Source organism: Grus americana, chromosome Z (assembly GCF_028858705.1).
Source record: "Grus americana isolate bGruAme1 chromosome Z, bGruAme1.mat, whole genome shotgun sequence".
NCBI classification, from domain to species: Eukaryota; Metazoa; Chordata; class Aves; order Gruiformes; family Gruidae; genus Grus; species Grus americana.
This window is the reverse complement of record NC_072891.1, coordinates 19,779,430-19,806,721: the sequence shown is the minus strand read 5'-3', so window position 1 is coordinate 19,806,721 and position 27,292 is coordinate 19,779,430. Positions and strand designations below refer to the sequence as shown.

General features: G+C 38.5%; 1 protein-coding gene across 2 annotated transcripts in view; it reads left to right on the top strand.

Moving 5' to 3' along the window:
- Positions 1–27,292, top strand: part of ARL15 (ADP ribosylation factor like GTPase 15) — a 232,712-nt gene that overhangs the window by 56,057 nt on the left and 149,363 nt on the right. For both annotated transcript variants that reach the window (XM_054810232.1, XM_054810233.1), the window contains exon 4: positions 24,384–24,528. In XM_054810232.1, coding sequence (XP_054666207.1) covers positions 24,384–24,528 — 145 coding nt within the window. The remainder of the gene's footprint in view (positions 1–24,383; positions 24,529–27,292) is intronic.

Genomic DNA, 27,292 nt, shown 5'->3' with positions numbered 1-27,292 from the left:
AGGTAAAGCTTTTTCAATTTAAAGTTTGCAGTATGGCTATATAGTACTTTTTGTACCTTTTTAACCTGTACCATGGAAAGCTGTGTTTTGGTTTTTTTAGGCAGAAAAAAAAAAAGCTTTACTTTTAGTTTCTGCATAGCCAGACTTGCTCTTATGTTTGTAATATTTAGAGAAGTTCAATAGGGGGCCCTTGGTGCTTTGATCTAGTGCCATGGTGCAGTTTAATGAGAGAGGGGTTTTCAATATTGTCTGTGATATTGCAAATTCTGCCAGCTCTCTCTTAAATAAGAAAATGCAAGATTTACACCTCAGAAACCTTCTTGTATTTCTGGGCACTCTTTCTGTTTGAAACAGGTAATTACAAAAACCTCCGGATCAATTTTTGTAAAGGGGCACCCTGATGGGTGCCATGACTGAAGTGTGACATGAGCCTTTTCCAATACAATGGGTGGCCTAACATTCCTTGGGAAGGCCAAGCTCATTAAATATTCTCTTCTTTTTTTCCACCCTCTCCCCCTCTTCATGCACTTAGCTTGAGTTGCGCTAAGTCTGAGGTTTCTTCACTGAGGACTTAGGAAAATTGCATAGAGTTCTCAGATTGAATTTTTTATGTGTATGACTTCATGATGGCATTAGCATGTGCTTTGATCCATGTGTGAATGGCACTGGGTCGGCTCTTATTGCCATATCCAGATGGTGTTACAGGGAACAAACAGTTGTGTTTTAGGATTTCTCAATAGACTGTCTAGACTGGTCTTGCAGCAGACAGATACAGCCACCCATCAAATTAGCGTTTGTCAGATTTATGGTAATGGTTCACCAAAGCCTTCCTGTCATTGACATTAAGATTTACGCCTCCAAAGTTATTTTGTCTTCCGCAGAGTGTAAAGTCTGATCGTGTGTATGGGTGCGATTATCTACATGTAGATGTATATTTGCATATATAAATTTTTAACTAAAGGGGAGGAAAGCAGTTGAAGAGAAGTAATTGCTATGGTAAGAGGCAGAATTTTTAAAATAGTTTTTTAAGAGGCTGATTCCTACAGCTGGATTGATTAGTGAAGCTTTCCCTTGCCTGTCCATCCCTTCCCTTCAGATGATAATATGGATGTTCTGTTCCAGTCAGTGTCTCCCATATGCCCTTTTTGGAAAGAAAAACATGTATGTGGATTGCTACAGCTAGATTTTGTACTTTCATGTTACACTGGAGTAATATGAGCTGCTCCCTGTCCGCAGTGGGAATAACCTTTTGACAGGCAGTATGTCCATTCTCAGAGGAAATGTTTTTCCAAGTCTGGCCAGGGCTCCTTTGATCATGCCACCTCAAATGTAGGGGTCATAGCTACTATGCAATGTAAGAACCACTGATCGTTGACCAGGGGAGAGATGATTTTGAGGAGAGCATATTTAAAATAAGCCAAATGTCATGGGGTTTGAGGTATCCTTTTGTTTTTATTTTTTTAGGGCATCAGTAATTTGTGTTGCAGTGGGAATGCTAAGTAGGAATGTTGGGGAAATTTTAAATTAAGCTGGACATGCTAGTACATTTGATGGTGGAAACAAGGTGGTGTAAATTTCAAATAGCTGAATTGTAGTGGTGAGCTTTGGGCTTGAACATGCCAGAGCATGTTTTGAAAATGTTTTCCTGTTATAAGGATATTTCAAGAATAGCAAAGGGAGTAATGAGATGATGAAAGGATCCAGATGTTACAGTAAACTGTATATTTGGGGAATGCTACCACTTAATGAAAAAACAATTTTACAAAATACTTGAATGAATTTGCAAGTCCGTCTGTGGTATGTGCTTTGGAAAGTCTCTCCTCCATTTGCTAGGAATAATTATTACTGATCGAGAATAGGAACAAGAATTGGATTGAATATAAAGTCATTTTATAGACAGTTTTATCCTTTGCTCTTGCTCTTTTTCTCATTTGAAGGAGCTTTTTTGACATTGGAAGAAAGTAAATATATCCAGTAAATATGCAAATAAAAAGTAAATATGTAAATATTAATTGACAAGTATCAGTTCCAGGAAATCAGAGCTGGTTCTCCAGCAGGCAGTTCACTATTCCCACAAAATATGTGTGTGCTCCCGGTGCGCTGTTTTGGGGCTCACAACCTCTCTGCTACACAGCAGCAGTGTACCAGTGAATCTTGGGAAAAACAGCTAGTTTATTCTTCGCAAATCCATGGTCAGAGATTGTGCTGCTGTAATCTTTGTTTGTTGGCTAGAATTCTGTGATTTATGTGTTCTGAGTATGTTTGACTCTTTACACAACTTTCTTCTGTGTGAGTCCTTTAGTGAAAAGAATCTAAGATATCAGAGAAACATTTTTAAACAGCAGAATAAGAATTCTTTTCCTTTATGTGGAGAACGCATAGAGCTGTTTTATTCTTTTTTCTTTTTTTTCTTCTGTCTTAGGCATATTATCTATGGCTACTGGGACTAATAGTTTGTCAATCATTGTCTCTATATTGTATCTTTCCACGCCTCAGTGGCAACATAATTTTCTGACTATCATTAAGTAGAACAAGAGAGATATTCCCGGTTTTTATTTTTTTTCCTGTGAGCCAGTTTTATCAAAATAAGCATATGTTGCATTAAGATATTTTAATTAACTGGTTAATTTTCCATATAAACTTAAAATTAACTAATATTAATACACCATTTAAACAGCTGAGTAAGCATTCTAACTTCACTGTAGTTTTATTCTGGTTTCTGGATGTTGTGAAATATCTACCTACATACAATAAATACAGGTGGGGTTTGGTTTTTTTTTCCAGACTCTTAAGTTATACTTTGTTACTTTTTATTCCTTGCTCGCGGTGCACTAGAAAACCTTACCCAAACTTGGAGGCTTTAGATGAGATATTTTTCTTTGAAGTTTAAGAATTGAGATTTTTCTTTAAGCATTCTTTTTCATTTTGTTTTGATATGGTGAAAACTTGGGATGAAATCTTACTTCATGCTGTCTTGTCTCAATCAAGTAAAACATTTTATGTGGTCAGTTTAAATTTTCAAGAATCGTTACTTCTACAGCAAGACAATATATAACCATTGCTCACTAGTAAATGTGGCTTACTGATTTGAACATACCTTTGTTGCTTATTAAAGATGGGCTAAAAGGTGCATGTTGTAATTTTTTGTGTGTGCATGTGTGTGTTTTGTTTCCTGCCCCACCCCCAAAGTCTCCCTTTTGGGGCAGCCTAAACTTACAAAAAGTAACAGAGGAACTAGTAGCAAAACAATTGCCCCGGCCAGGTTCCCAGCAGGATAGCATGGTGTGCAGCACGAACTCACATGGGTGCCTGAGGTTGGTGTATTACAAACCATTGTCAGTTCTGAGCGGCAAAGGCCCCTGGTGCCGTAGCGAGGGTCAGTCTGCTCCGTGAGTGTGCTGCTGTGGTGGAGCAGGAAAGCTGTGGAGCTACTGGTCAGCGGTGCTGGTACTGCCATCATAATGGCCCGAGATGCTCCCTCCCAGTATGCCCTTCTACAATGAGGTGGCCCACCAGCGTTACTTAACTCTGCAGACGCGCAAGCAGCAAAACTTAGCCTTTTTGTTGGGCTTTGCTCTTGGGGGAGTCACTGTCATTTTATTTTTTTGAAGGAGATTTTGTTGGCAGGTGATTGACTAGGAAAGAAGGTGCTGCCATGTCCCCTTTCCTCTGGAAGTGAGGAGAGAGAAGTGGGAGTGGGGGGGAAACAGACTCTGGCAAATGGTGTGCGAGGCATGGAGGTGGAGGAGCAGAGTAAGTGGTGAAAAGCACGTGAGAGAGGGCCCTGATTTTTAAGAATGAATTGAGAGCAGCCTGTGCCTGCCACCCCACCAGCGGTACTGGCAGCTTGCGTGCCGTGATGGCAGAGCCGGAGCACTCTGCTGCTGGGTGCTGGCTGGGCTAGCGCTCCCGAGGCCCCAGGTCCAGCACCCACACCTCAGCTGCAGTGCAGCCGTGGGCTCCTGCCCCTGCCCCTCGCCACCTCCGTCTGTTCAGGGTGAGGGGGGAGTGGAGCTGCTTGAGCTGACCTTGCATCAAAAGAGAAGCCCTTAGAGCCATGGCCTAATTCCCTTGTCAACGCACGCCACCCTCACACCCAAATTTACGAGTGTTTTAAATCCCAGCTAGCTGGCCCAGCTGGGAATATAAACTAGACCTCAGGTATTGTTTTAACTCAGTCTGGCAACCTGCCCACTGTGCAAATGAGGATACTGAATAGATCTGGCAGTCCTTCAGAGCTGTCCCACAGCTCTCCCAGAAGCACGGGCAGATGCTTGACTCTTCCTTTTTTCCAGTTAATATGGGAGAAGATTCTCTTCCCCCCTTAGCGTAAAAGCAAAGCAAAAAACCCCCTCCCCGTTGTGATACATGTCTATAGATGTTTTCACTGGTAAAGAAACAGTAACTTGGGTAGTGGGTACTCACCCTGTGACTAAGCTGATGCGGGTGCTTGGGTTAAAGCACCTGGGCAAAACTGGCAGTGGATCAACATGCCTACATTGGAGCGAGCAGTCTGTGGAAGTCTATTCAAATTAATAAGCTGTTCAAGCTTTTTTGAGGGCCCTCCCCAGTGATGGTAGCTTTGTAAGGGCACTGTCAACTCACAAACTGTACTTGTTCGAAAATGTTGTCACCTAAGATTTGTGTAGATGAAAGATCAGAGAGGAGCTCTGTAGACTTTGTGTTGCTTTCACATGACAACTGAGGTTGGAAGAGATCTTGGAAGGTCTGTAGTCCAACCTTGTAGTTAAAGCAGGGTCAGTTTGAGGTCTGACTAAGTTGCTCAAGGCTGTATTCAGCTTAGTTCTGGTCTTGAAAACCAAGTGGAAGAAACCATCAAAGACAAGGACAGCAGAGCTTCCCAGGCCACTGCTGGACCATTCCCATGGGGGAAAAAGTATTTTCTTACGTCCAGTCTGAACCTCTCGGGCTTCAATTTGTCCATTGTTTCTTGTCCTCACTTCATTTACATCTGCAAGTAACGCTTCAAAAAGATCGCTGGACATTTATCCAGATATCTCCATTGCTTTAGTTTGTCTCAAAGATTATTCAGTGTTAGTACTGCTTGTGGTCTTGTTAGATTTTATAAGTGAGATTTAGCAGAGGGTGCAATTCAGACTGCAGCGTGATTTTTTGAGAGTTGGCACATTCAGTATGCCACATGTAGTATAAGTACAAAATAAATTTGATCAAATAGAAATTTGTACGTTTGGCAACCTTGTCTTCTGAAACATAAGGAAAAACTGTGACGTCTGAAACATTTGCATTATCAAATGCCTGTTCTGAAAGCGGGAAATCAAGAGTGGCTTTGTAAGTAACAAAGGGAAATAGATTTTTTTTCTTTTTTTTTTAATATTCTGCTGCATTTAGGACTCAGAGTTGAGAGATTGATTTTAATTTCACATAGGAAACTTAGGGCATTGACAAAGACAATTGGTGGAATGGTAAGTATTAGTGATCTTGCTTGTTGGTTAACCCTACTGTGACTGGCAAAGTATTTATTTTAAAGTTTTCTGGAGTTCTTACTCTGCTGACCAGAGATACAAAGTACACAGACCAAGCATGTGGAGACAGTCTTACTCTGCTTTCACATACCAGGGCAGCCTGAAATTCCTGTTATGTATGAAAATAGATGTTTTAATTCTTTCTGCTCTCCAGGTAGATTTTTATTTAATGACTATAAAGTAGGTAACTGGTATTTTCAAGCTCTGTTCATAGATTTCTCATTTGTTTCCTTACGGCTTTTTGATAGTTAGTACATGCTGAGCTACAGTCTAGTCTGTGCACAAGTTGCAGCTTAATTAAAACTGATTTAAAAACAGTTTAAGTAAGCACTAGCTCATGTGTGAAGATTCACTGGGTTAAGTTAGGCTAAGTTGTATCATGCATATATGTAACGTACAGGAGTAATAGGAATCCACTTCTTAATTCATGTTTGCTTTTTTTTTTTTTTCGGTGCATTATCTGAAAGGGCTTAAGCTTGTTTCTGTGTCGCTCCACATTGTCACTTGAGCTGTTTAGGGCCTGCTATGGCTGTGTAAGGTACATTACTTGTTTTATTTTTAAGTCAGTAAAACCCCACTTTTGAAAAGGGACAATGTTATGTTCTCTTCCTCTCTCTAGTCCTGATGCACTGGAGCTTTTCGTGTATTGCAAAGATCTACAATGATTGCTTTCTGAAGCCTGTGCCTTAGGTAGTTATTTTTCTGCAGTGGTACAGTAGCATTCTTGATGTGCAGAGCTGCATATAACTAGCCAGTATTAAAAATCTAGTATCAAGACTGCGAAATATTTTTTAATACAAGACCTAACTAACAAAAAGTACTGTTTACTGAAGTGAGTAGCTTTAATAGAGCAGAAAACTAGGAGTAGCTGGAACAGGGAAGTCATGAAGTCATGGGGAATCTAAACTGGAGTGGTTGCTGGCTTGATTTATCTACTAATTTATTTTCCCTCTCTTATATGAACTACTTTGCAACTGGCAAAAACCAGAATTGGGTAAAAGAAATCTGTCATGATTTTTCTGGCCCCTCTCTTCTCTTACTTCTATGTAAAGCGGCATTTGTTGCGTTTTCCATAACCTTTCTGTGCAACTTCCTAAATACCACTTTTTGTTCAGACAAAAATGTTGCAAGCATACATATTCAAAATACATGGCAATGCAATATGAGTGCCTACTGAAACTCAATGTAATGCTCTGAGATGGTACTTTCCATCTTTCTCTTTGTAGACATTGAAAATGGTCCTACAATCACAATGCTATTGCAGAGGAAATTTTGCTGAACTATAATTGTTGTGCAGTTGAGACACCACCACAAGTATTTCACTGCTGAAGTCAGCTGCTGTGGAAATGAGCCTCCCTCCCCTGATTTGGCCCATACCGATGATCTCTCAACTGTCATCATCACAGAAATTCACGGGGAAACGGATCCACTCCCACTCATTAGCATGAAATCAAGCACCAGATCTTGGAAAGAATCTGGTAACAGAGCAGCAGGCAGCCTGACGCGGGTGAGCAATCTCCACGCGCCACTTTGCAGGGCAGGCTGCCTGTTGATTCAGTTGAAACACCTCATCCCTAGGGTGTAGCGCGTGGTGATACTCAGCCTCAGGGTGATGAATACATGGATCACTATGCTTGAATCCACATTCCTGGAGAAGGGGTGCAGTCTCCTGGGCAGACAAAGATGGCAAGAGTGTTTAGCTACTGTTACTATGTAAGCATCCAGGAGTACTACAAATAGTTCCCAATTTAAAAAACAAACCAAATCCTTCCTCCGCTTTTCAGGGTGTGGCAGTCCTTTCAGTAGTCTGATTTGGAAGCCATAGCCTACCAGTATCTAAAAGTGGCAATTGCAAAAGAAGAAAAAGATACTCGCCCCCAAAAAAACCAAACAAGCAAATCCTCCTGAAGGAATGAGGGAGGCTACACCATAGGTAAGGTTCTCCTCTTCTACATATATTGGTTTTGATGGGCCCCACGTATGTGTAGCATGTGTTTGTACTGAGAATGAAAACTTGGCCTTTACTGTGCAGTACAGCTTAACATGATGTGGGATAAGCACAACAGCTGAATAGTGGCTTTTCAGCATTGAAACTTTGGGTGTTTGGATGGAAGCATTGACTGAAGTGAATTAAGCACAGTTTCCTGTTATTAGGCTACAAAAAAGTACAGAAAAAAACAACTGGAACTTGGTGCTATGTTCTAAAAATCTCTTCCTGCAGACTTATGAATAAAAAATTCTGTAATAAGAAATTATGTGAATATTGGTTCAGTTGGTACAGAGAAAAGTAGAATTGCTAGATGATGTGTGAAAAGCCACTGAAATACTACAGGAGACTTCACCGTCATGATGTTGAATGTCTCTAAAACTTTTAGATGCTCAGGTTTCTGAGTGAAACTTTCCACACTGCTGCAAGTCCCAATTTCCATGTGTTGAGAATGGGCAAAGTTGCGTGCTTGTTCACTCATAACGTGGACAGTACCCAAACCGACGAGTATGAAATGCTAAATGGTATGGCTGACGTTTCTGCCACGTGATAAACACTGTAAAGTAGTTGAAAACTGCAGGATCATTATGTTAGTATTTTTTGAGGGGAAAACATGGTTTGAAAAGTTCAAACTGAGATTGCTCCCTATGACAGAACAGAATATAAAACATTTTTCTCATTCAGTTTTGAAATATTCTCATCTCTTGTCTGTATTGGAAGTGGAGGATTCTGCAGTGTTAGTTAAAGCAGTATTTTTCCTATGCACAGACAATGGAGGAATCAAGAAAGTATAGGATGTATGCTTTCTCTGCCAGTATTTGTTTTCAGTATCAGTTTATAATGGCAAAAAATGATGACATCAAATTCTTTAAAAACAAATCCATGCAATCTGGTTTTTGTTTTCACTGCCCTAAGATATCAGTGATGAAGTCTGTTTTTACTAAGTAGCTAATGAGCCACTGAAATAGCTCCACTTGCCGAGATTCTTTCTGGGAAGATTGATTAAATTCTTCTATGTACTACAGTAACAAAGTAGATCTAGAGTGCAACCAACACAGGAAGCGTTATGAGCCAACCAGTCTTCCACAAGTGATGGTTCTTATACTGAAACTAATGAATATTGCAGAAATTTGGAATGCAGAATAGGACTGGTATGACTTTTCAAATATAATTGGAATTTGTGGAATGGTAAGCTTTAGTGATCGTGCTTGTTTTTTAACCCTACTGTGACTGCAAAGTATTTCTTTTAAAAATTTCTGGAGTTCTTACTCTGCTGACCAGAGGTACAAAGTACACAGACCAAGTATATGGAGACGCTTTTACTGTGCTTTAGAAGGATTAATAGTTTCATGTTAAAATTGGAAGACTCTCCAACATATGTAACACATTATGCATCTTAATCCACCTTAAGTAAATACCACATATATGACATTGTCCTTCACTTGGCATGTTAGTGGTACAAAGGAGTTAAGAGTTTAGATTTTGTCTGAGCCACAAGGTAGTGTTAATTCTTGTTAAAATAAGTCATCCACAGTGAGCACTTAAGGGAAATTCAAAGCTATTACAGCAGATGGCCTGCCAAAAATCTTAAGTCATTTATGACAGTCTAATAATGTTAAATTCTTTGAACATGTGTAAAACTGGGGAAACTTGCAGGTCTAATTCCTGAAAATGTGGGCAGCACGGAATTGTATAAGAACATTGATAAATCAGTTGCACTGTAAATTCACACGGTTCTTTGTTATGTGCAGTTTGATTTAATGGAGTGTTTAATTGTTGATAGAAGTTCAGCAGCTCCTCAAGGAAAGAGAAATTTTTATTTACCCTTACTGAGATTCTGTGTGGCACCTGCAAGGTAAATTCTTTTTTCCTCACTGTTTTTTTGTCTAGTCAGGTACCACCAAATTATTTTTAACCAGAAAATTATGAAAAGGACTTTGCCTTTCCAAAATTCCACATATGAGCTGCTTTTCTTTTCCAAATAAAACACGCATGATTGTGTAATAGTGCAATACCATAATGCTGTAGGTGCATAAGGTGTAGACCTTTTCAGTTTATTTTTACTGCAGTCGATCTTTCACGCAGCATGACTTTTCTGATCCTTCTGAATCCACATAGCTTTAAAATTATGGAGTGAAGTCCAAGTCACATGCTTAATACAGTTAAATTTTGCTAAAATGTCTATACTTTTACCCCATTTTCTATGCTGGTAGGTTCACTAAGGAAATTCTTAATTTCTTGCTTCAGTATTATTTCAACTGGAATCTGTGGTATATCAAGCTGTCCCTGAAGGATTTTCTTCTGTGTTTATCTGACACACAAGAAAAATTTTTCTAGGAAATACCATTGAATACTATGGTTGATTGGAGTAGAAAATATGTTGCTATTAGGCTGGAATGTTAGGCTTAGCAGAAGAGAAAAGCAGTAGACAGCAGGAAGAAGAATCATGATACATTTGTCACTAAAATACTTCAGTGTGCCTGGAAGTCCAAGTAGGTTTTAATGTTTTTACAATGGATTTCATATGTATGCTTAGTGCAAAAATGTTTACCTGGTTTCATACTATTCAACACCATGCTTATTGCTGTCAATGTGATTTTTCTAATGTGAACATTTCCAAATCAATTTATGGTCTGTTGGAACTTTATCTTCGTCTTATTTGTAGAAGATTATTTTTCCTAGGATTTTTATTGAGATAGCACTTAACTGTTTTTACCATTTAAGGCTGCATAATGTCCCCAGCTGAAAAATCTTCAAACATTCAGACTACAGCTTAATAGTTCATTTTGATTTCTGTTTCTGGACAAGAGTCAAATATGAGACTTCTAATCTCAGTTGTGTCCTCTTGCAATAAACTACTTTAAATTACTCTAGTTTGCTCGTGCTAGAGGGACATCGCAATCATGTTCTCATATTTTGTGTTGCCTTTAAGAAGAAAACTAGAACTGAAATTTGCATCTAGTCATTTTTTAGACCATGTTTCTATATTGGAGGACTTTTTTCTTTTGAACTACATATAGATTGAATCAGTCCCAAAACCAAATTCCAAGTCTGAACAAAATAACAGAAAAAAAAAGCGCCATATAATTATTACTTCTGCTTAGTGTATGGAACTTACAATCTTTGCTGCTTTACGCACATTGCACTGTGGTTTGGATCACATTGGACTTCAATGGTATTTCACTAGATATACATTAATAACACCATAGTTTTCCCCCTTCCTGCTAATATTCTTAGGTCTTTATTTTCAGCTCATTGGCTAAATTTTACTGTTCAGGCTGACATTATCCTCAACTTTGTGAGGTTAGCTACATTTAAAAATAGGTTTAATAAAATTTGCTGGCTTGTTTCTAAGAATAAAGTTAAAAAACAACCCATCTCGCTGCTAGTTTGTCAGTTTAAAAATGAAGGCAATGACATTAGTTTCCACACATTAGTTTTGGAAATCACAGTTTGCCTCATAATAATCAAAGGCCTTTCTCTGTGTTTAAGGAAAATGAATTTAGATTTGTGAACTTGAGACAGCATGTATTCACTAGAATTTCTTATGTTTTGCTTCATCTTGAACTGTCTGCCTGGGTATTTTGTTCTTTTCCATCAAAATACCTCCAGGTTTAGAGACTGCACTTAATTACTTAAAAGAACTGAGGTTTTTTAGTTTCCTGTGGTAAGGAACTTGGAAAATTTAATAGGAAAACAATAGGTGTTAACGAATTTTCAGATTTGAGCAGTGTAGTTAATAGGCAGGAGAATTTCTGCTTCAGCATTCTGCCTAACAGGAGGAGGCTTGAGGAATGATGAGGCTTATGCTTTTTTTATATGTTGCTCTGTATTTTTCAGTTTGATTTCCTTAGCGTTCATCAGTTGAGGATAAGTGACCTAACTTAATTTCCAAGTGCTTCATCTCCTCTGTTGCAGGAGACTTAGGGGCTCATACTTTACATTGGGCACCAGAAATTTTGCCTCTTGCCAGAGAACTGCAAACGGCATGTTTTTCTCATTTATATAGGCTTTTTTTAAATTGCTTGTATGAAAATTAGTAGAAAACATTCTTTTGCAGCAACTACTTCAAAGCTAATCTTTCTGCTCTCAACCTGCAGAGCTGGAAGTAGCTGGAGTCTTGGAGGATCTCTTCTTTTTTTTATTCCTTTGGTTCAGTATCTATCCAGGAAGTCCATTGTCTTCCTGCTCGGCTGTGCAAGTCCAAGGAGGTTGTATGTAGAGGTGATGCTCCACTATCAGCTCTTACTCTGTTGGGCTGTGGGGTTTGGGGCAGAGTTTTTGCTTCCTGCTGCTCTGCAGAGGTAGTGTTTTGATTGATAGTAGTACACCAGCACCTTGTTCTTGTCTCTGCTCTGTAAACCTACCAAGTGAAGGTTAATCTAAGTACATGATGATTCCACATAGGTATGAGATTAGGATCTTGTGCAGCCCACTAGGAAACCAAGGATTAATGTCTCTTAATTTCATGAATGTTTATGATAAGACATTTGTTTCAAAATACTTTTTTTCTTCAAATGTCTCTCTTCCCCTGATTTTAAAAATTACCGTTTCTTCCTGGTTAAGCATTGATCTCTTTAAGGCATAATTTGTGATTGTATGCTTTTGTAGCAATAAACTTGACGACATGAGTTTACGAATTTCTTGCAAGGATGAAGAAACATGATCATTTGTACATTTCTTCAAAAAAGGAGAACTATGTTATTATTGCTGAGGAAAGTAAAATACTTATGGTGCTTTTTCAGTTACTGTGATCTTTATTTGACACAATTTAATGCAATTAATTTCTTCTTAAATCATGCACTTTGTAATTTTAGTACCCAATAACATAATCAAACTGCGCAGTGCTCCTTAATCCTTGTATAAAATGGTATGATATATCCTGTGCCTTATTGTACCTTTTCATTGATCTAAATTGCTTTGGAGAAATACTTGTGAGCTGTGAATGCTTCCTCTTCAGTGAAAAGTGTCTGTGGCATGAGAAAAGCTCTGTGCACCTCTTCTCATACTCTATGCATTCCTTGTGCTTCAAAAATATTGATCTAATGATATGAAGGTAATTGGCAGTTACTGAAGTTTCAGTGTAAAAGTTGTTTCCTTAACATACCTTTTATATTACAAAATCCTAGCTTCTAGATCTTTATTGCAATTCTTCTATAATCTGCCAGTCTTTAGAGAAGTGAATGTGAAAAATTAGAAATACTTTAAACAAAAAGTTTGAGTTAAAGCCAGTGTTCTGCTTTTACAACTAATCGTATGTCTTAGTGTCTAAAGACAGCTATTTTCCATTTCTTAAACGTGTTTTTATTCATTGTCTCACTCTGAATTATGCCAGCAGCTCCACATTGCTTATGTTTCTCTGATAGACTCTCATCATTATGGCAATTCTCCCTGGTCGTTGGTGAAATTTTCTCTATATCCAGGAGGTGTTTCCCAGCTTGGCAAGATTTATGCTGATCTAGAATAAATGGTAAATTTTTTTGTTCCAGTAAGCAGCAGTGAGTCAGTTCTTACTGAGGTGTCTGCAGCCTCCTTAGAGCAAGTATTGAATTTCTCACAGCTGTGCATTAAAGCAGGTGAGGGACGGAGCACCCCAGAGCTGTGCTCAGTTATCTAAATAGCATGTTGAGTTTATTTCTGCTTGGATTTATGATCGTATCATCAAATAAGGTATGTTCTTAAATAACAACCTGCTGCTTTTTTAACTTAAGAGAATTCTTATGGAACTATTGCATAATAATTATCTGAAAAAACAAGACACCCAGCACACTCTCAGTGAAAACAGTAGCATTGGGAAAGGGATGGCACAGGAAGGTTTCGGGCTGAGGGCTTTTATTCCCTTTAAAAGTGTTCGTTTGGTAGAGCTGCCTGTACACACACTCAAAGGAGAAAAATTTGAATCCCCTCAAAAAGTTTTCAGCAGCTCTGAGACTAAAAGTGGATCTTTCTGAGCCCCCCCAAAATATCTCAACATAGTGATTCCTTCTTGTGGTTTGAAGTATTTTATGATCCTTAACCGATAAAAAGTGATTGTAGTTTCACCAGGAGAAACTTGTTGATTTGGACTGTCTGCACTGCAGAGAGGGCATGCTGACATACCTGTGAGTAGGCATAGCTGTATGGCAGGCTGTTTTGTGAGCAAGGCCACAATAATCTGTGTTTTCACAAAAAATAAAGCTAGTTCTTGTCAGCTCCTATTTTCCCCCAAAAAAGGTAAAATTAAGCTGTGGTTTTTCAAAGGCAGCTTAACCTCTAAGTGTGTCCAGAATTTATCTACAAAATATTCTTTACCATTTGTCTCTTCCCCCCCTGCCCCAGTCTCAAGTAGATGCATAGATATTTGTCAATGTTTATTTAAAAAAATCTTGTTTGAACAGATTAGTGTAGTTGTTGTGTGGGGTTTTGTGTTTTAATGTTGTTTTTGTTGGCTTACTTTTTTTAACAGTGTGAGCATATGAAAACAGCTTATATCTGTAGTTGACCCATGGCTCTGTGTGATCCGTTCCCTTCCCTGTCAGCTGAGAATCCCCATCTCAAATTGACTTGTGTTCCCCAAACATTCAAGCACTAGAAGCAAAGCACCTGTTGTGTTTCTCTTTGAGACAGTTTAAAGGCTATCTAGTCCGCGATCCATGTGTGCTCAGCACTGACAAATTTGACAGTTCTGATTTTACAGTTCTAGATGAAAAAAATAACCAATAGAGTCTTCATCAGCAAACAGATTGGTGACAGCTGGTAGTAGATGTAGATATATAGCCATAAAAAAAAAAAGCCAAACTTGCAACTGGGGAGAGGAGAAGTGCAAAGTGCCTGTGTTTGAGCACGAGGTGTTTTCAATGGCTGAAGTTTCCCAAACTTAATTCATTAAAAGTATGATTGAGGCAAAACCTGGTTTACCTTCAAAGAGGATCTCATTGATTAAAATTTGAAGAAATTTTCATTCATATGCCTTCCCCTAATTGTATATTTTGGATTAATGTTTTTGTGTGAGTTGGTCTTCTGATTCTTCCCACAGTAGTAATGTACTGTGCTAGCCAAGTGAAACTCTTATGCTATATAAGGGGGGGAAGAGAGCTTTCTGTATATATTACTACATATTTTGTATTCCCTAGGTCTTTTGGTGAAAATAGATAGTCTCTTAGATGTTCTTATTCTTGTAAATATAGCATACTGGGAAAGTAAAATGAAAAGGGCACATAAGAGCGAAATCATTTGTAGGGAGGCTAATGAATAAGAGATGCACGTAGCCTGCAAATATATAATGCTTTGTCCTGGTTTTGGCTGGAACAGAGTTCATTTTCTTCTTAGTAGCTGGTATAGCACTGTGTTTTGGATTTAGTATGAAAATAATGTTGATAATTATCTAAACTAATGTTTAGTTGTTGCTAAGCAGTGTTTGCAATTAAGTGAAGGGCTTCTCAGCGTCCCAGGCCGTGCCAGCGAGGAGACATGAGCCTTCCACAGGAGGGGTGCAAGAGTCTGGGAGGGGGCACAGCCAGGACAGCTGACCCAAACTGGCCAAAGGGATATTCCATTCCATATGACATCATGCTCAGTATAGAAGCTGGGGGTGTTGGCCAGGGAGCGCCATGGCTCAGGGACTAGCTGGGCATTGGGCAGTGGGTGGTGAGCCGTTGTGCTGTGCATCACTTGTTTTGTGTACTTTTTTATCATTATTATTATTATTACTCTCTTCTGTCCTACTAAAACTGTTTTTATCTCAACCTACGATTTTTACTTTTTTTTTAATTCTCTCCCCCATCCCACTGCAGGGGAGGGGAGTGAGCAAACGGCTGTGTGGTTGTTTTAGCTGCCGGCCGTATTAAACTACAACATGCTTCAAATTCAATGCTGGAGATTCATAATGCCACAAGCTCATAGTAGACCACTCCTGTTAGATCTCCCATTTGTATCTCCACTAATGCTGGTGTAATTCTTACTCCATTTTCTAGTGTTGCAAGGCAGTCTAGTGTTCAGTGTTCCAAGCAGAAGAATTCTTCGGTCAGAAGACCTGTGCTGCCTGCAAAATACAGCTATTGTTGTTCTTCTGTCCACCTCCTCCTATCAATTCTCCCGTTACTTCTTGTTAGACTGCGTAATGCTTTTTACCCCTATATTTAAATGTTAACTGCTTAGACTGTTTCTATTTTAGTAACTTTTTTTGCATTAGTCCGTATTGGTATCTTCTTTCCCTTGCCTCCTTATAATTTTAGAGTATTCATTGGTTTGCTAACTTCTTGGTTGCGTAATGCCTAAATTTGGTATGGAGTGTTTCTAGTACTGTATGAACAAAGAGAGAATTACTAGTGGGACCCCTGACAGTTGAAATGGTACTTTCCTTTTTAATGTGCCATTACACTGTGATAATTTTGTTTAATTTTGTTCTATGGTATTTTGAAAAATAATTCTAAAACTCTTTTAGAGTTTTCCTTTGTCAATGGGGCCTTCTCTCCTGTTTTAGTTTTTTTTTTTTGTACAGATTTCTTACTTTCACTGATACCCACAGTCTCTTTGTAGTTACTATTCTACCTCAGCTATGAACATGTTCAGAAAGACTAGACTTTATAGAAAATAGTCTGGTCTGCTGTCCTTAGAGATTTCTCCTCTTTTCTCTCAGATTTGATGGTAAACATTAGTTTTGGAATCTTTAATAAGAAAGAACAAGACGTATCCTGGGGCTTAATCTCAGAGGAAACATTGCCTTAAGTAAACATTAGATATTTCTTCTTTTTCCCTCAAAACACACTTGGAGTTTCTCTAGGTTCCTTTGCTTTTTGATACTGCAATACATGCATGCAGCCCAGGAGCTGTTTTCTTTTAGTTATGATTATGATGGCCAATGACTCTGAAAGTGTGGGCTGAAACTGGGTGGAAAAAATGCTCTGGATTTTGTCTGTTCCTGTAATGTTACTGATACAGTGGGTGGAGGAATTCAGTTCTTGTTACTTTTCTCAGGGATGTCTTAACTGGCATCACCTGAATCCCTTTGAGATGGTGTGGCTATCAGTGCATGAGGGCACACTTCAATTGTTTGTCGTACTTGACCATTCCTTGTGCTTTTTCCAGCTATGTTTCAAATGAATTTGTTGTGTTTATATTTTAACTTAACTGATTTTTTGGAGACGCTTTTTGCTACATAAATCCTATTGTAACTTAAGAAATCTCACTTAACACTTGGTGATGGGTTTTACTCTCCTAGTGTACTTTGAATTTGCCTGGCAATTTCAGAGTAGGACAGCAACAGTAGCTTTTCTTTTTTTTTTCTTTTTAATGTATGTAATACAATGCAAGTCTTCATTTTCCTTCCTCTGCATCTAGCGTACATCTGGATTTCTGTTTGGACCTGAAGTGTTTCTCTAATTTTGTTTCTTTGTGGTTCTTTGACCCATTTGGGCATGGGATTTGGATATATCACTGTACTGTTTCCATAAATCCTCTTTTTTATGTTATTATGGAAGTAATACTACGTGTGCTGTGTACATCAAATATGGATGTCCAGGGTCTTGTGTACTAAATAGTTTTGGGAAGAAGAAACAAACAATGTGTGCTGTTGCATTTAGATGACATGTAGTTGGCTTTAATTAGAAAAATCAAAGAACACTAAGAGGTCTATGCTTCCTTCTGATTTTGTGATCCCATGTGAGCTTATACAGCACAAGTAATTATTCATGATGTGCTGGACAAAAGAGAAGAGTTCTGTTACCCACCTTGTAACACACATGAATCATGAAAAGCTTTTTATGATTTGGCTCAGAAACTGTAAAGGGATGACTTTCAGCAAGCCTGAAGGCTCTAAGCTTTTTTTCGGGGAGGCGGGGGGATATGATAGTAAAAAAATAAATAGAATGTATATATCCTTTTATTTTTACTAGAAATTAGAAGTGACAGGATGTGCCACATCCTTAACTTTTGCACATTTTGGTGGTGCTGCTACTGCCTTTTTTGATGGTATTTTCAGTGATTTTTCAGGCTTTTTTAGTATGGTTGTGTTTCCTTAGGTTGTGAAACAAACTGTTTGCAAAGGCTGTCGTTCATCTTTGTTGTTGCCTTTGTCTCTTGCTGTTAAATGTGAATGGACTGGTGGGTTGAAAGAGATGCGTTAGTCTTGTGCAGCAGAACAAATGGAAAACAAACTGTCAGAGAGGAAGCAACTTGGGCAATAGTTCTACACTTGATGAAACCTAGAAGTGTCTGACAACTCCCTTGGAGCTTCATTTGACACTGCAGTGAAGTGAGTAATTGTCTTCTCCCGTTCAGAGTAGCACCTGTGCATGTGTTTAACTGTTTTGCTGACTCAGCATTCATTTATCATAGCCATGTGCTACTTTATGTAGGCTTTTAAATCATACTACTGCACTGACTATCTGAGTACATTCAGAACTTGATATTGTTTTTCTTCATGCTTTCTTTAAGCACAGTGTGAACGGAGTGGAGAGCCATCATTTTGTTTTGCTTTTCTTTCATTTATAGGGACCGTGCAAGAGATTAAGGTCAGAGAGGCTCATTTTCCATTTTGGACATGAGGTTTTGTGATTTGTTTTGGCTGATAGTAGGGAAGGGACTCCTGTTGCTTTCCAGCTTCTTCCAGGGAAGTTAGGTTTTTGACTGCATTTATTGCATCCTTGTGGTTCCTAAAGCCCTGAACTTCTGGGTGAAACCCTGACCCCAGAGCAGTCCCTCTGATACCAGATAAAACAAATGATCTCCTGCCTTCTGCCCAATTGCTATAGAAACAAAGATACTATCCTTCATCCTTGTGCAATGTGGCAGCCAGCAGCTTGACCATCAAAAACTGAGTTGCAACCTTTATTTTATCCTTGAGATAGTGAAGACTTTATTTTCTTGAGAAACCCAAAAGTTGTTCTGGATTTTGGACAGAATTCAACCCACTGTGTTTGTATTATCGTCACTCAAAGGAAGAATGCATTATGACCGTGAAGTCTTTTGAAGTGATATGCTCTGAACAGCAGTATCATATCTGGCTTGTCAGAAGTCAGCCAGTTCTTTCTTGTTGACCTTATTTCCTCCAAGCCTTCTCTGCTGGTAGCAGAGTTGTCAAATATGTCCAAGAATGAATAGAGCTGTGTCATTTGTCTGGTTTTGGTACTTGAGCCTGTGTCTTATGCCATATTCAGACGGTGACTACATAGGGATATTGAAAGTCATTTGCAGTTTGATCCATTTGAGACTCCGGAAGTGTGGCTCCTCTGAAATACTGAGAAGTTTTTGACAAGGGGGGTTGGTGAATAATTTCAACCAATGAATTCAAATGTATTTCTTAGTGGTCTGAAGGGAGAATTTGAGATTCCTGCTCCAAAAAATTATATTGCTGTTTTAGTGTCCTGTAACATTTCTGTTAGGTAGGACATCACCAGGACTCTGCTCTATAAAACTGCCTCACTTCACTGGGAATTTGTTTTCCTCTGTCCTGTTTTATATTATCCTGTCTTTAGTGCCATATACTTGTCTATCTTTCTGCAGCACAGGCTGTTACAAAATTGAAGATGTGTAGGTGCATGTAGAGGAAGAGTGCTTTTGGGTTCAACCAGTGAACCACGCATGCATTCATGAAGATTAGCCAGGTTAAACAAGAGGATTACTTTGTCCTGTGAGGCGAGTGGTGCAGTAGGTTAGCAGGCCTTAAGCTGGGGTCCCTGTATTGGAGTTTGGATCTTTATTAGTCTGTGTTGGGAAGGAGGAGCTTGAGTATAGTGGTCACTGTTTAATGTGGTTGTGGGCTGTGAAAGAAGGTGACTGGTATTTTAGTATTTTCATCTGCGCTGAACATCACTTCAGGATGGCAGTGGCTATGTGAGCATTCATTCATCTCTGTTAGTAACAATAAAATGAACAGCAATCTGTTAGGTTTTGACTTCATTACTGTTGTCATATAGATGAAGATGAACCTTATCAATCTGATCTTTTGAAAACATGAAAGCAGAGTCACTGCTTGTGTCTCTTAAAATTGGTAGTCTTTCTCTTCCTCCCTTTTTTGTAGTGGTAAAACCACCTGTGCAGCAGTACGGAAACTGAAGAGTCTGCAGCTTTAGCTCACACTGTCAAATGCATGGATTCTATTGCACTAACTCAACATTAAGATATTCATACAGTTAAAATTTAGTTTTACATCCCCTTTTCTCCCTCTCTGCTAGCTGTGTGTGAATTTCATTCAAGTACCTTGAGTATTTTATCTGCATTCAGTTATTCCACTGCTGTCCCCAGTTGTTCCTATCATTAATATTATAACTGTCTGCCTTGTTTTCCCTCCCTTTCACATTATCTCTTCAAGGTTTGAGATTTTTTTGTGCTTGTGTGATCTCATACATCACCACAGCTATGGAGCCTGCTGTGTGTAAATTTGACTTTTTTTAATAATCTCCTTGAGTTTTCATCAACAGCTTCAGATGGTTAACTGGTCGTCTGGATGTAAGTGTGTGCTGGGTACTAGAAGCCTGTTTGTTCAAAGATACCTTAATTGAAAAATAAAATGTAAAGGGAGACCATATCCATAAGTATAAACAAGAGGAGGAGGGGAGCAGAGTTATGGTTGAGCTTTCAGCCTTAATTCTGGATTTCAAGAGCTCTGAGTGCTTGGTTTGTTAGCATTAATGTTGCACTAACTTAGTGTATTTTTGCATGAGAGTGTGTGTGTTTAATCAACTAAGCATGAAATCCCTTGCTTCTGCTTGTCCCTATTAAATAGTGGCAACAAAAGAAACAGACAGGAGATGGGTCCAGAACAAAGCACAAATAATGGAGTGTTTCACCCCAAAAAGGAGGGTGAAACGAGAAGTACAATGAGTAGGCAAAGACAGACTTAATGGCCAGAGGCAGTATAATGTGTTGGAGAGAGCAGTAATTCAGGGACATTTGCTGCTCAGAGCTTCAATCTGTGATGTCTGAGCAGCATATATATCAGAAGTGTTTGGCTACCCCTGCTATAGATACAGTATTTAATGCTTTTCCCCAAAGAAGTCTCTATAGGGCTTTAAAAGGGCATTGTCTAGGATTGTCAGCTCAAATACTGATCCACCTAAAACTGGAGTCATCTAGTTGGAGTAGAAATCCCTGAGCAGGAGTAGGACTGTCAGACTTCTTCCCTTACCTCTTGCATATGATTATACGTGCACATGCAGCATGCATGCACACATACAAGTAAAATGAAAGTAACAGTGGTGCTGAATATTGCACAGTTTTCTGCAGACTGCAACACCCTATCACTGCCAGTTTCCTGGATAAATGCATCCTTTTTTTCCAAAAAGGAGTAAATGCATATGTTTTTTCAAGGTAGTGTATTATTTTCCTTACTTTAAAATCTGCTTGTTCATTTAAAAAAAAATAATAAATTAACTCCCAACTCTCCCTGCCTGCCCCTCTTTGCCTGCCTCTTCTCCCCATCCAATGATTATAAAGAGTTTTGAGTGTGATGTTCTCAAAAATCATGAAAACGGACACTTTGTTTGAAATGCCTCTCCCTTTAAAGTAAGTCAGGTCTTAGCCTGATAGGATGAAAGGGCTTTAAAAAATGGTGTTGCTTTTTTGTTGCTAGTAGTGGGGCTGAAATGCGTGACCATACCCCAAACAACATTTCAGTGATTACGTCAGCTAGCTCTGCTTGACCCTGTATTTGTGGTAGTCAACTGTTTTCTTTCTGTCCTCTCCACCACTCCCTCCAAGTGGCCTCATTTGGGTTTGGAGTTTGTTTTATAATACCTAAAAGGCAGCCTTTTATTGGACAGTCACTCATTGAGCAAATCAGGTTTGGGAATCAATGAAAGAGACTTCCAGGTCCGTATCTGACAAGAGTTTCAAGACCAGTCAGGCTGCTAATTCAAATTTCTCTTACGCTTTTAGGGTTGTCCAAATGGAATGGAAAGTATGCCAGTTTTGGAAAGGACTGAGCACTAGTTGTGAATTGAAGAACTCCTTCAATGTTTTTGATATATTTGTGTTTTGGATTTCAGGAATGGCTTCTTTAGTTACGCATTTCTTGCAGTTCTGTGCATTTCAAACTGCACCGTAATATGTGATGACTTCTTAAGTAATGGTGTAGCTCTAGTCTGTGCTTTATAAAATATTTCAGGACACATTTCCAGCCCATAATCAAAAGCAGAGTATAGGATGTAACGTTATTTGCATGGTCAACAACCTCTGAATTTTCTACTCTTCACAGATCTTGTGCAGCCACTAGATGCAGCTGCTGAAGTTGTGACAATAGAGGTTTAGTCTCTATAATGGATGCTTAAGTAGCCCTGACTTTGTCAGGGACCAAGTAACTTTAACCTGCTGAGAGAACAGGAAGGCAGTGATTGAACTGTTAGCGTGGTGATGTTTCCAATGGAAGATATGTTCATTGAGCTTGAGTAAGAAGGATTGCAAAACAAGTTTATAAAATTTAAATATATTATTATAAGTGTCCCCTAAAATGTGCTGTAGAATTTCTCATGTCAGCCAGTGGTGTTAGCAGCTTAAATTTCAATAGCTTTTTGAAGCTAGAATATTTAAAGTCTGTTTTCATTTTAACCAAACAAAAATATCTACTGAAAGAAATTAATCTTGCAGAACAACAAAGCCATGAACATAACAAAGGTAGGGGAATCATATCAAATAAAATACGAGTGTGGTCTGGAGGGAGCCATTTCCCTGTCTTCCGAGGTTCTGGATCTGCCGTATCTCAGGAACTGTGCTTACTGGTGAAAGACGAGTTAGCGGGTGGTGGGTCTCCATATGCTGCTTTAGACGTGCAATTTGGCCTGGATTTTTGATCATATGTTTAATCAACAGCATGTAAAGATTGTCCAGAGCAAGCTAAACTTTAAGGAATCTGCACTAAGAGACACTGAACTTAGCAAAGCCAGCCTGTGGAGCCCCTCTGTCACCCACAGAACCTCCATATGTGTTCTACAAAGAACAATAATCATATTTGACAGAACTGCAGGTTATTAAACATTGTCAATGCTGCAAGAGTCGTGTCTGGTTGCATAAGAACTGGCACAGTGTCTGGACAGAGAGAAGCATGGACTTTCATCAGCTTATCTATTACTTTATGTTTTTCAATACGACATCAAGAAGTTGTTGCAAAGATGCTGTGCTGGTGGGACAAATTGAATCATTTTTAAAGACTGGCTGTAAAGGGCCTGACACACAGCCTTGGGAGCTCTGGCAAGCTTGGAAGAATTTTATGTGGCATTCAGCCTGATATCCAAACTCTGTTTGAAGGAGCTTATGTTGTGCAATGAACGCAATTGGCCTTTCTCACTTAAGTACCAGAGTAGAATATTTGCTGTGGCTTTGTAGAATCTGTGAGATAAGTATAAACTTACATCAGTGAATGAAGCTAGAAGGCATGTTTACTCTGTTTAGCTATGAACACATGTATAAGGCCAAACCTTCTTGAAAAAAACTCTTTTTTTTCTGCCACATTTTGATAGAGGCAAAGCTTTTATTTTTAAAGTCTGCTGCCTTTGTTTACTACTGTAAATGTTTTTACTCCTAAAATATTTCTTTTCACATTTTTAAAGGTTTTGAAGGAATTTTGTAACTTTCCCTGAACTTATCTTTTGCTTCTTTAAACCAATGAAGACTGTTTCGGCAGCATGTATATAATAACTTATCATCTATACGGAAAGAATCCAATAAAAGTTCTGCATTCAGTGAGCTGTCTTTTTATAATTACGTTCTCTTTGGATGACTTGCTCACAGAGCCAGACCCCACTATTTGCAGCAATGCCTTACTGATGTCTGTTCAGTTTCTCTTCTCCAGTAGTCCTCAATGAGAGATCCTGGGTAGTCGTGTAGACAAACTAGGTTAGGGTTGTAAAGACTGGATTTCTTTACCCAAAGCGGTGACTGGCTTGTGGTTAAGATGGGAAAAAAGAACTGGGACTATGTAAAGACAGAATGTGTGAGAGAGGAGTGATTGCACAAACATGTTTTCCCTTCCTTGTTACAGCAGATGTATTCCTCCGATATGAAGGTGTCAGATATTGGGGAAAAGGTATATATATGTATATTGGGGTGGCAGAGGTCTATCTTGGACATTAGCGGGTAATTATACCTCATACCTTAAATATAAACTTCCTAGCTTTCCCAGAATGATATGTTTTTAGATTGTTACATAATTTTTTTCTGTATTACATATAAAGAAATATCTGATGAACCTTACTAAGGACTTAAAGGACCTTTTTGATGAGCTTGGCCTACTTTGGCAGTACTGTTTGAGACGTGAGCAGAAGTCTAAAGTTGGCTTTGTGTAAGAGATTTTTATTCTTTATATTGTGATTAATTTATACTTCTCCAGGGAGAGCTGGAGATCTGCATATTTATGACTAGAGCTATGTCCAGCAAAATTTATTTCTTTACGAGCTGTACTCTTTAACAGCGGATATTGTAAGGTAAAACACATGAGAAAGCAAGCCCGGGAAGGACATCAATAGAGTGAAGTTCTCTGATTCTTTCCTGTGACAACAGGTAGAGCCTGGCCAGCAGCTGCTCTGATGCTCACACCAGGTTTTGCATGAAATTGGCACAGGAAGCAAACTCAGGTATACCGCAGAGTTGAGAAGGACATGTGTCCATGTTGCTGTATGTGCGGTGTTTGTGCTAGTCAGGAAGTGGATGTAACTTCTCTCAATCCAGCTGTATGAGGTTTAGGTGAAAAGTTAGGGGTATATTTATGGTTTCTTCTAAATCTGTTCTAGATTTTAGTTGAAGTGGTCTCAGTCTAACTGTTGATTTTGTCAAAACAGTAGGTTGGAATAATAATTTATTTCCCTCCAATGCTTTTAAATTTATAAACTTGATTTTTGGAACCTTGTTGAATAAACATTTGCAAAGAAAGTAACTTCTTCCTTTTATTTTTTTTTTTTGCTTGTTTTTCTCTACCATGACAGTGTTTTAGAGCACTTTGCTGCAAAGGACCGCCACCACCGCGACCTGAATATGACTTGGTTTGCATAGGCCTCACTGGTTCTGGCAAGACAAGTCTTCTGTCACAGCTTTGCAGTGAAAGCCCGGAGAATATAGTGTCTACCACAGGTAGGATGCTGCCTTTATTCCAACATGTGCTGTAACATTGCACAAAGGTAACTTTTGAAACATATAGCAAAGGTGGTAGAGAACATCAGCTTAGTTATCTTGCTTTTGAAAGTACCTAATGGATTGCTTTGAAACTACCTTTACTTACTCTTTCAGTATTTGGTCATACGTTGGGGAATATCCATGAAAACATACAATTTGGAATGCATTGAAAATCAAAATGTACATTGTGGTGTAATGAAGTAGAACCATTGGAAACATATGGTAGCAGTGTAGTGTAGACACACATTAAAAGGTTTCTTTATTCTCTTTATTCTTTTTTTGATTTTTAAGCAATCTTGTTACATGGACAGAAAAGAGGAGAATGTGCTATAAAATAGAATGGGACGGTGATGCTCTGAAACTTAAGTTGGGATTTATTTAATCTCATACTTGGTCAGTATTACCTTGTGTGCTAGCAACCAAAAGAATAAATGTAATGGAAACATATATTTCTAGTGATAGTCTTTTCTTTTTAGATCACCAAAGAGACTTGTTTATGTAGTAAGGGCAGACTGAGATCAGACAATCAATTTACAAAACATTTCAGTGGCATGAAGATACATAAAACCAGACACAACAACCACAGCTAAAAGGTATCTTAAGTCAAAAAAATCTGAATATGCATGCTAATATAAATGAACCAGAATGCCTAATACTGACAAGAGTATTTTGATTAAAAAACCCACCCAACCAAAAAATCCCAAAAAACCAAAACAGCACCAGAAAAAGCAGAAACAAACATGTAGAGTGAGAAAAAGGAATACCTGTCTGCAGAGTTCAGAAAGAGGACAGATTAGGTCATAGACATGGAAGAAATCTGGTTCTGTAGCTGCAGCAATTTACTAAGGTTGATTTGCTGAGGGAATAGATAATGAGTGTTGTATGAGTTACTTCTTTTTATAGTTATATGGCTTTATATTGTAGCTGTGGTTCATGGGCTTGAATTTTATGATTGTCCCTTAGCAACCCTGACTGGTTTTCAGTATTTCTTTGTTTAAATTGCAAGAACATAAGGTTATTTAATACAATTGTAAGTAAACAAAATAAAAGAGGTACAAGAAAAAACTGATACTCTTCTGCAATGAATAATTAACTCATTGTCTTCACATTGGTGTTATTGGGAATATTAAAGAGATCTGACACTTCATAGAATCGTAGAGTGGTTTGGGTTGGAAGGGACCTTAACCCTTGGTTACACTTAGGTTCCAACCCCCCTGCTGCGGGCAGGGACACCCTCCACTAGACCACATTACCCAAAGCCCCATCCAACCTGGCCTTGAACATTTCCAGGGATGGGGCACCCACAACTTCTCTGGGCAACCTGTTCCAGTGCCTCACCACTCTAACAGTAAAGAATTTCTTTTTAACATCTAATCTAAATCGACCCTCCTTCAGCTTGAACCCATTACCCCTTGTCCTGTCACTACACTCCCTGGTAAACAGTCCCTCACCATCTTTCCTGCAGGCCCCTTCAGGTACTGGAAGGCCACAATTAGATCTCCCCGGAGCCTTCTCTTGTCCAGGGTGAACAACCCCAACTCCCTCAGCCTGTCAACTTCATTGTGGGGAGAAGGTGTCAATGCCTAACTCAAAAAGTTAGAAAGACATTGTGCATTGATCTTTTTTTTTCTTCTTTTTTTCCCCTCCAGAGTTCACCTGGAGTTAATGCAAGTTATACTTTAACGCTTTACACCCTGAAATAAATAGAAACAGCAGTGTAAATAGCAGTGTAGATCTATCAAAGGAAATAATGAAAATAAGATTAATTTTAAAATTAAATTTCTTACATGTTTCTAGATAGTTGCAACAAAATATGGTTATTTATTTAGGCAACTTGAGGAATGAAAATGGACTCTGGAGAAAACTAGGCAGGACACAAACCAAAAATCATGCATATCTAGGCTACTCAGCTTATAATAAATTTACCCATATGTACCATATCTGTGCTATACCAGAAAATACTGTTGAGGATCCAAGAATACAGTGTGACAACTTCTCCACTGAGTTTTCAAACTATAATTTTTTTTTGCTTTTTTTATCAGTGCCACTCAGATCCATTCCCATTTTTCCTCCTTTCTAGGAAGAATTTATGATTTGTTTTAAGATAACAAAAATATATTGTAATTATTCCCTTCAGATTTTCTTGAGTTTTCCTCTGCTGCATCTAGCACTGAACATGGTTGTAGTACTGGAATATCTTATTGGTCTGATCTGGGAGATATCTTTTTTCTGTTAAATGATAGCTAATAAACTTGGAGTGAAACACATTTTTTCAAAACTTCTTTACTCAGTTCACAGGTATGAATTTTGAAACTACTTGTGCTAGATGAAAGTAAATTGAATATTTGTCTGGACATTTTATGCTGAAAGAGCAGATACAGTTTTTCTTAAATAAAATATTATATACACTTACATGTATGTATGCACTAAACATGCAGAATTTAGTGTATAATATATTGGTAGATGGATGTTGGATAGATGCCTTTCATGTTCCCTTTCTCTTGGCTGTCTAAATTTTCACTTAAGGGAAAACATCACACTTTTAAAAAGTTTTTTAGTTTTAAGCATGTAACAGGGTAATAGAGGATTCATAGATGCTTCTAGTGTGCTTGTAACCATTTTAATGATTAAACTTAGGTCTTTAAAAGGATCTTTCTGTTAATAAAATTTATAGACAAGTTTAATACTCTAGGTGTAACCAAAACCTGTGAAGTTTAAATGT